This window comes from Akebia trifoliata, chromosome 6 (assembly GCF_017979445.1).
Source record: "Akebia trifoliata isolate Shusen 1 chromosome 6, ASM1797944v1, whole genome shotgun sequence".
In the NCBI taxonomy this organism is placed as follows: domain Eukaryota; kingdom Viridiplantae; phylum Streptophyta; class Magnoliopsida; order Ranunculales; family Lardizabalaceae; genus Akebia; species Akebia trifoliata.
The window spans coordinates 4,762,464-4,772,923 of NC_141380.1; the positions used below are offsets into that span (position 1 = coordinate 4,762,464).

At 39.2% G+C, this 10,460-nt stretch overlaps 1 protein-coding gene across 1 annotated transcript; it reads right to left on the reverse strand.

Moving 5' to 3' along the window:
* Window positions 1-244: 244 nt before the first annotated feature.
* On the reverse strand, window positions 245-10,256 carry LOC147399788 (ethylene-insensitive protein 2.1-like). Its single transcript, XM_086445270.1, has 8 exons — window positions 10,035-10,256; window positions 8,209-9,117; window positions 5,630-5,716; window positions 5,354-5,464; window positions 5,055-5,267; window positions 4,733-4,924; window positions 1,919-4,618; window positions 245-689 (listed from the first exon to the last, which is right to left on the reverse strand). Exons 2-8 carry the CDS (start codon window positions 8,455-8,457, stop codon window positions 312-314), a joined length of 3,930 nt encoding a protein of 1,309 aa, XP_086301396.1. The 5' UTR covers window positions 8,458-9,117; window positions 10,035-10,256; the 3' UTR covers window positions 245-311.
* Window positions 10,257-10,460: the final 204 nt, after the last annotated feature.

Sequence of the window (10,460 nt, forward strand, 5' to 3'; positions counted from 1 at the left end):
ATTGATGAACCAAAATAACTACTATTTGTTGCCACGCCCTTATCTTTTTTTACCTCAATTGGCATATACTCGTTTGGGATACAAGGACGGACTAATATCGTTATAAACCAACACCTTCCCACTTTCTCTTTTGCCTCTTCTCTTTTGTTTTTCTGCTGCAATTACAATTCCAGTAAGTTTTACAATCAAGTATATGTAGGATAAAATAAATTGAAACAAACTTGTAGCAAAGACTTGTGCATACCTGGTGTAATACGATCCAACATCAAAATGCTTCAATCCAGATTACAGTATAACCAATACGAAAGCTATTACGAGATGTAAGAGGCTGGTATGGGAACCTTGTGTTGTAACCTAGACCCATTATCATGATTCCCGATGGGTTTGTTAGAGAAGCGACGCTTGTAACGTTTCAGGACTGATGCCAAGTTCTCCTTCCCTTTCGGAAAAGCAACATCTCCCGCTGCTGTGCCTGTTCGGCCTTTACGGTAGGAAACAGCCATCTCAACATCCTTGATTATGTCAAGGAGTGTGCTTGCAGTCGTGCATTTCCCCTTGCCTGATTTTGCAGCTGGGGGTAACTGTCCGTTAGTTGGGCTAGACATCTTTGCATGATGTACTGGAGTTTGAAGACATAAGCAGGGAGGTAATGGAGATCGTGGCTTGGAAAACGCTGGATCAAGAATTCCCTGTAGCAAACAAGATTTTGTAAGGAAATGTAATGTCGATTAAAGCAAGGAATCCAAGCTACACATTCCTAATAATAATAATAATAAAATCAATGGTACACATTGGGTCATACAGTAGGACCCAACAACCTACTACGGGTGATCATGATTCTCACCTATGTTACCTGATTCGTCGGTTTGCTCTGTTTGAATTTGGGTTTGTGGTTTGCTACTCTAGGACAAACCCAGGTCCTAGGGGTAAGTAGAGATAATCCATTTTTTGGTTCGCTTTGATTCCTTAGATCAGTTCGTTAGCTTGGTTCGTTTGTACTTGAATATATATATCAGGATCCGTAGACAACATTCTAGACAACATGTTTTGTCTTATATGGGCAAAAAAATTCGGAATGGGCTGATTTTTTGTGAGGATGATATCTATGGTGAGGGGGATCATCCTTGCAAAAAATCAACCCATTCTGAAATTGCTAGCCCCAGTTAACAAGTTAAAGAATCGTGGCCTGTTCATTTTAACCGTTAGTTTGTAACCACTTTTCATAGGGTTAGATATTTTAGAATCAGCTGATTTGTTGTGAGGATGATCCACTCATCATAGAGATCATCCTCACAAAAAATCAACCCATTCCGAAATTGTTTTACAATATAGGACAAAACATTGTCTACAGAATATATATATATACAGTTACAAGTACAATTATATTGTTGAAAAATTCTAAGTTAAATAGAAATAAGTTAATGTAATATTCCAAATTTTAAATATAAACCATGAAAAAAAATATATATATATATATATAATAAATTGGTTTGGTTCACCTAACAAATTTAAAAATATTTGGTTCCCCGAACCAATTAAAAAATTGCTGCAAACCGCATGCTTTGGTTCACCGAACCCAATCAAAATTCGTTGAGTTCGTGGTTCACTTGATTTTGCAAACCCAGACTGAACCGTACCGCAAACTAGTTCGCTTCGTACAGGTTCGTGGTTTGGACTAGTACCAACGAATTGGATAATATAGGTCATAACAATTATGTTTGTCTCACTCTATTGGAATGTTAGAAAATATAGAGTTTAACATCCACCAAAATGTCGTTGGATGGTCATTTTGTTCCTCATAATGGAAGCTTGGATTTCCTCAAATAAGAAATACCCTTCTTGTGTCTAGAATCACAAGTCATTCCATGGGTAATCCAACAGTATATCAAGATAATTGTTCATTGTCACTGAACTTTACCTGAAGACGATTGAGAACATAAGTATATTTTCCCCATAACTCTGGCCGGCTTTCCATAATTGATAGATCCAGAATCCGATGAATGCACCAAACCCCGAAACTCACTATCAGATCCACTCGCCAAATACAACCCTCTCCACAACAAGGAACAGAAGAAACTGGGAACTTAGAAAGGCCTGCCGCCTGGTTCTTAAGTGCTGAACCAAACTTTTTATCAGAGGATGGGTATTGAGAATCACCAATGTGGACCACTTGATTGACCTCTCTAGCTTCAGTTTCATTATGGAATCTCTCACTTGCAGCCAGTCGATCAATCAAATCTTCGTCGGTCCCACCATTCAATGTAAACAACCAATCACACCCGTCCAATTTCAAGAGCTTCGTGATACAATGTCTGAAAGACTGAAGCAGCTCAGTCTCCGTATCCACGTAAGAAGTGGATTCTGGTACAACTAAGTTCGGCTTTTTTCCACCACCTTCGTTCACCACAACGTGAGTCTTACCTGCCACATCAAATAACTGCTCGAAAGGTTGTCTAGACCAGATTGATTGGGTGTCTGAATTCATACATGACGGCATCGAGAGAGGATCTCCATAGTTCTTGGGCGGAGAGAGTTCATCAAATGCCAAAGGAACTCCTGACCTAGATCCAGCATTTGAATGGAGGGGTTGTCCATAGTTTGATCTACCAACAGGTGGCCCAAATCCAGGGGGGCCAGTCCATTGAGAAATCCTATCAGCCACCAAATACGAATCCCGATGAGGAACTGCAAACCCAGAAATGTCAGGTAAGCTATGGTACTTTTTCGTGTAGCCCGTAGAACCAACATTCTCACCAGGTCCAGGCGAACAAGGATCATAAGAAGATCTCTCAGCTTGCAACCTGTTAAATCTAGATAGCACAGGGTTATGCACACCAGATGCATGTACGGTGCTAATCCGGTTTTGTGATTTTTGTCCAACGGAATAAGTGCGGGGATCTCCATAGTTTACAGGAACAAAAGATGGGGATTTAGCAGTTGATGAGTCCAATAGAGTGTTCAAGGAATCTGAATTCATGTCTGTAGCAACCCTACTGATGTAGGGCGCAAGTTGATAGCCGTGTATAGTAGCCGGCTGGTAACCTCGATCTTCAGAAGATGGTGGAAGGCGTAAACTATAATAGCGCCTCTCACCAGAATCAAGTAAATTGTGGGAAGAATCTTTTACATATCCATCCAAATACTGCATGTGAGGGGAGGACTGCAATGTGGGTCTAGTTTGAAATCCATAAGTTGATTCTACATTGATTGACGTCATCTGTTGCTTTGGAGAACCATAAATACGTGATCCTCTTTCTGCTACTAAAGGGAAGTATCCAGAATATCCCGTTACTGTAGGATCCACTTTTAACGAAGAATCAGTCAGCTTCGGATCTAATCCGAACAATACATTGAACTTCTTTGCTTTTCCTTCTTGAATTGGCCGCCCGTGGAAATCATACAACTGTCCCCAGAACTCGTCGAGAATAACAAATAATTGACGTCTGGCAGCACGACCCAGTCCACATAGTCTCGAAAGGCTTCCATTGCCATTACTGCCTTCATCACTTTTCCCATAAAGACTCTTAAAAGATCCTGGACCTTGGGAGATCAAAGTGGGCCCATTCCCAGAAGCCCCTCTAGACAACGGTTCCTCAATCTCCCAACTATCCCCCTCATCATCATCCTTCTCAGTCTGTGGACCTCCCTCTACTCCCATATTCTTCTGATTTGAATCTACAGATTCAACTTCCTTATCTACCACACTTTCTACAGAGGCCAACTCATTTGTGGATGCCGAGTCTTCGAGTTGCCGAGTTGGGGAGCTCTTACATGTAGTAATGTTCTCCTCAACGGCAGGTATGCGAGGCCCCTGATCAGAACCCAAAATTGTTTCAGGCAAGTCGTACTCGATTTCCATAACTGACTTATCTGAGCAACTCTCCACAGAATTCTCCAATTCTGGCTCATCTGCTACAGGTTCCTCTCTTCGATAACTATACTGCATTGCATCATTTTCCTCTTCGACCCCATGAGATATGATCTCACCTATTCCATGTTCTTCTCCTTCCACATATGGATCAGGAGCTCTTTGTAAGTCCCAGTCCCATATCTGCAGGTCTGGTCTGACAGTTGCAGACTTTAATGGTGTGCTAGCCAGCCAAAGCATCAGAACAAGCGATGCACATGCTGTGATGAGAAGAACAACGTACGGAAGTTCCATACCACTTCCCATGTCCCAAGTCAAATTACCCACCCAATCACTATTGCCAAACAACATCTCCACGACAAAAATAATATTTAGGCCAAGCATCCCAATGAAGGTAATCAAAGCTAAAAACTCCAGAAACTGAGATATTTTGAAGACACCCATTATCGGTCCCGACGCGGCAACCCGAAAAAGCGGGACCACAGAAGATGGAAGCAACATAGCAAGTATAACTTGAGTGAAAACAAGCAGTTGATATACCCCTTCTGCTCCTGAGTTCCACGTGTAGTAAAGTGCAAAAACAATGGCAATAATTCTGATTGTTGCACGATGAATCCAAACAGGTGGGTCGATCTGGAATAAATTACGCAAGACTACTTGACCACCAAGATTCCAAGTTAATCCTGTGATGTGACTGGAAATGAAGAGGACCAGAAAAAGGACAAAAAGTGCCACGGGACTCCTAAATACCTGTGCAAGAAAAAACAAATTGAATCAGTATAAAGTATATATCATAATGATAAAAAACATAACAATTTATGTCTAAAGAATTGAAGAATTTGATTCCCGCAGTAATAACAAAACCTGGTCCATTAGCAATAATATATCCTGAAAAGTAAGCACAACAAGACCCGCACTGTGGAAAACTGTAGCTGCAGAGTTCATCACTACATAATTCACCAAGTAAATGCCACTAAAAATGCTTAGGATGGCAAAAAAATGATCATGACTTAAGGCACTCTTGGATATAGTTGGTAGCCCTTGTTGCTGCCATTGCTGCAAGAAGATGGAATACAGGCCAAAGTTTTAGTAAAATAAAAAAGCAACCTAAGTATTGAAGATAGGTATAACATCAGAGAAATAGCAAAGTGAAAGACAAAATCAAAAAAGAAAGACTCAAGGATACCTGTACAATAGCAGAGTGGACATAAAAGTTATGTGGCATAATATTTGCACCAAGAAGACTCATGAGAATGAATGCACTCTCCCCACTTAACCTTGTCGACAGCCCATTAATGTTAAGTGGGATATCAGGTAGACTGATAAGTACACCAAGCACATAACAGAGCAATATAAAGCCTGCTGTGCTTACAAAGAAAATTTCAGCCTTACACTTTTCCTACAACATTGAGTACCAGAAATGAATATTATAGTGTGTTTAGTGAATAACTGGCAGTAACAATATAAAGAGCTAATATATCTTACCAACAGGGTGCTAAGAAGTGGAAATAAAACAGCATCGATTCCAGTAAAAAGCAGACAAGTGAGCAGGTTCACCCCAAAGAGAAGATTGAGTCCATGTGCAATGCCCAGAATCTAGTATGATCAGCACAAACATATATTAAGAGACATAAAGAAGTTTCAGTTCACCAATAACTAAAACCCACTTATCTAATAGACTTGGCTTGCTTTTCAAGCTACACCATTTTGGAGATAGAACCAGAAAGATGACAAATATATCAAATGAATCAAGATAATTACCATAGTCAGGTCCAAGAGGATCACCGAAAGCTCTGCTTGAACTCCCAAAAATATGCATGTGGATTTATTATACTCCTCACTGCAAATCTTTTGCATAACAAAGAAAGATGTCCAGCGGAAATAGCCCAGTAAGAAACAAGAATGGTAATTGGATGCAAATAAATATGTAAAGCCCACACAAGATTTTTTTTTTTTTTTTTGTGTGTGTGTGGTGGGTGGGTGGGTTGGGGTTGGGGTTGGGGTTGGGGGGGGGGGGGGGGGAGCACAAGTTTGTGCTTTGAGTAGGCACCTATCGGATTGTAGTTGAAATTTCAAATAATAATAGCGTAGAAGCATTTCAGGAAATCAACAACAAACTAATGAAAAAACTCTGCTCAAGTACAAAAATACCATGGATAAATTCCATGTTGCATGGACACTTCTAAAAAGGTAAACTACCCGTGTCAGAAACAAACACATTGTATTTCAACACTCCAGGGGCTCTAGGCAACACTTCCAATCTTTTCTTCTTTTTTCCTTTTTTTTCTCCCCAGTGTTAGATATTGATTAGCATTTTCAATTCTAAAAATTCCAACTGGCATTTTCTTTGTAGAAAAAATAACATTTTTTTTATCGATAACAAAATTTATTGATAAAGTGGTTGAGAAGACCAACTAAAAGATACAACTACAAAATCAAGAAAAAGGGATTGAACAAACCCAATCCCATCTAGCAACAAAATCATCGAAAAAGACACCCCTAAACTCATCAAACACCTTGCACCAAAAGAAAATACAAGCAAGAGTCGCTACAACCACATCTAATCCAGAGCTTCCTTTGTTTTCAAACCTATTCCATTCCCCTTCAAAATGCTACAACAAATAGTGAATGGCAACAAGCTCCAAACCATTTTCTTACTATCCAACAAGCACTACCCCATTCTTGCCAAGCATGGAATAAAGACAAAACACTCGCGGGAAGGCTTCCCTGTAGCCCAAATCTAGTCAAGAAGGAATACCAAATATTTCTTGAAAAGGAGCAATGCAAAAGAAGAAGGTCAAATTGTTTCCTCATTCTCCAAGCACAACAAACAAACATTCAGTCCTAACACTCTGCGTCTCATCAATTGGTCCATGGTTAGCATCTTCCTCAAGGTGGCACATCAAACAAAAACAGCCACTTTCGAAGGAATTTTCTGACGCCACCTCCCTTTTTTTGGAAATAAATAACTATCGCCTGCCAAAGATTTTATAGAACGAACTAACGAAAAAAAAAAAAAAAACTGAGCGCTCACCAACCCAACGTCTCACATCACCTCCCTCGTAGGAAATCCTCTCCCCTTCCAAACAATGAAGCAAAGGAGCAACTCCCTCTAACTCCCAGTCAGTTATGTTCCTTCTAAAACTGAGATCCCAACTTATTCCTCCCACTTATTAGTTAAAGAACTCGGACACTAGCCTCCCCTTCTTTGTGGATGACAAGAAAAATTGTAGAAACCTCTCTATAAAAGAATTCTCCTCACACCAAGTATCTTCCCAATAGCGGACCCTTCCCCCCGAAACCAATCACCAAGCTGATTATTGTACGGAATTCCGGTAAAACTATGAGAATCCCTCTCCAAACCCCACAACCAAAAGTAAGCTGTGTACCCCTACTTGCCCACCCAAAATAATCTTCCTCAAACTTTGTTTCCACCACCTTCCTCCACAAACTATACACCTCTAACCCAAACCTCCAAAACCATTTCCCTAACAAAGCTTGATTCATCAATCTCAACTTATTAATTCTAAAGACCCCATAAATCTTTGGTCAGCACACCTTCTTCCAACTAACTAAGTGAAATTTCCTTCTTCGATCATGCTATACTGAGCTCCCAGTAGCAAACCCATGTCCGTTAAAAGGAAAATACCCCAACTAACAACCCAGACATGCCGCCAACCACTGCGCGCTCAGCACCTCCCCACCCGCATAAACCTTGCTCTTGCTTAGGTTCATAGTCAATCCTGACACAGCCTCAAAACAACATAAAACCCCACCCAATCAACATAACATTGACTATGTATATTCTCTTGTCTACAGGTACATGCACATCATATAATCCACTATTTTCCTTACTGATATAAATTAACTATACATGACCGAGTGGACGAATCCTATTTGTCAGGATTTGCTGAATCCATCACTCCATGCCTGTGCCGTACTGTCTTCTTCTTCCTTCTTTTTTTTTTTTTTTTTTGGGGGGGGGGGGGGTGGGGTGCTATATTGGACTGGCTATATACCCGTATCCATGCAAAATAGAAGAAACATAAGGCAGAACATATTTTTTTAAATCTCATGACGGTTTCTGAGCTCATTAAAAATGTTATAATTAATAAAGACACGTTAATTTATAAACAATATTGAGAACCTGAAAATAAAATAATTTCTCATAAAATTTTGGAACGATATCAGTTTATGATAATGAAGAAAATACTGAAGGTTCTAATTTATCTTACATTTCCTTCTTTTTTTCCTAATTTTCCTGAAAATGTCCAACAAGAACCTCGGAACAAATTTTATAAGCACCGAAATGTAGATAAAGGGGGGAAAACAAAGTATACCTGAGCAAGGTTCTTTCCGGTTGCCACACCAATATGAGCTGCCAGATATTGACATAGAATAGCAGCGCAATTGAAAACAAGTGTCAGTAACACAAGATCAAATCCAAAACGGGAACCCCCCTCAACAACAGCAGACCATTTTCCAGCATCAATATATCCCATTGAAATCAGAAGCATGGGTCCAACAGCTGGAAATAGCCGAGGTACAATACCCGACATCTGTTTAACACTAGAAGTCTCAGATTCCATCTTTTTGGGAAGAGTCTTCAAGTGGATAGCAGAATACACACTTCTAGGCAACTGATGAACCCTCTAAGAAGTATCAAACTACACAAAATACAGGGTCCCACCTACCGAATGCTTCAAATAACTCAACAGTAGGGATGCGGTATAGCACCCCTTTACAAGTCACCGAACGGGACATTTGTGATTTCCATGGTTAACCATCTTTGCATGAAGCCACGGTATGGTCAGATTCACGCCCCTTACCTCCAGAGAGTAGAATAAGTGGGAACACATACGTCTCACAAGGATTTCAATGAAGCAAAAGTTGCAAGCTCTTGTAATGTACTTTCCAAATACAAACCGGAAAGCTTCTCATTAAACCATATTTATTTGCACGATTTCATACTAGCTTGAAAAAAAAATTACTCCAATCCTGATGGGCGAGACAGAAATTATACACCTAAAGACTAATCTAAAGACATATTGATATTCTTGTGATTTTCATATTTGCTCACAATCTTGGAACGGAGTGGGAGGTTCATCTGGAAGATGTTAGATTGTGCCTGTAACTTGAATAAGAGGGCACACTTGTAGGACCACGCAGACTGAAAATGTTCCTCAGCAATCAAAGTAACAGATACCAACGGAAGCCGTAACACCAATCACATCCTTGTCTAAGTCCACCTGTGACATCAATCATGATTCAAAGACCATGGAAAAAAAAAACGACAATTGGCGTATTGTAAAGTGGGGCGATTCTCAAAGACAGAGAACAACATTTGCACAATTTCGGTTTCAATTAATCAAAATATTTTCCACAAAAAAAAAAAAAACGTTTGCAACGCGTATCAAGTTATCGTTTGAAACAAAAGGAGAATCTCAAAGACTTAAAAGGATCACATAATTCGACATTTTGATTGTGTATTGGAAACCACCATTGACCTAAAAGGATCAGAAATTCGATAACCTCGGAAATTTAACTAAATATGAGCATAGATAGATCTATCTTAGCCTACAGATTCAGTGCCTGATATCAATTTAATATGTGGAATTCTCCAAATAACTGAAACCGACTTATCAATTCTAGGTATCTACCAGCAAGAAATTTGAGTCAAAATCACACAATATAATTAAAATATAATGGAATTACAAAGATTACAGGTCTAATTGATATAAAAAAAAACTTAGAAACAAAATCATCTACAGTAGTAACAAGATCAGCTCCCAATTATCACACTAAACTAATAGACCTACCATAATTAACTAAAAAATCAGAATCAAAATCAAATTACCCAAATCAAATGAAGCCCTAATCAGATCTTTTCCAAATACAGTCCACATGATCACTCCCTTGTTTCCAAATCAGGAAACTTAATTACAAGCCACAGAAGCATAGAACCCTAAAAACCCTAAATAAGGCTACAATTGACAGAAGATCCAGAGAAGAAAACCATCAATAGCAGAAACGAACTGAGACTGACACATCTACTCTGATGGATCTGAGACTAAACGTGAAGGACCATTATAGAGTTACAGAAATTCGAATCAGAGTACGATTCGTCAATAAGAACTGAAAAAAATTAGGGTTTTAAAACGATTACCTTTTTAGGGTTTCTTTCCTCTTTGTCTGCAGTTTCTAGTGTAAGTAGAAGCAAAGACTTCAAAGAACCCGACGAGTCTGAGTCTAAACAAGAAAGAGAGAGTTTCCTTTTGTTGGCTCTAAAGAGATAAAGAAGGAAGAAGCCCTTAGAGAGAGAAAAAGAAAAACAAAGCTAAGAAAGGACAGCTAACTTTTATCTCTGCTGTTCAATTTGAGAGTTTATGATGGAGCCTCAATCGAGTACTTCGAGTAGTCGACTTTTAAATACGTCGTTTGAAGGAATATAAGATTACGTGTCCATTTTATTAATTGAAAGTTATCAATTAGACATGTGATATTAAGTGTTGATATGAGTTAGGTTTGAAGATTTACTTCTTAAGTAGAGGGTTTCGATTTCTTTATGATAAGTTAATGTCCTTTTATTTCG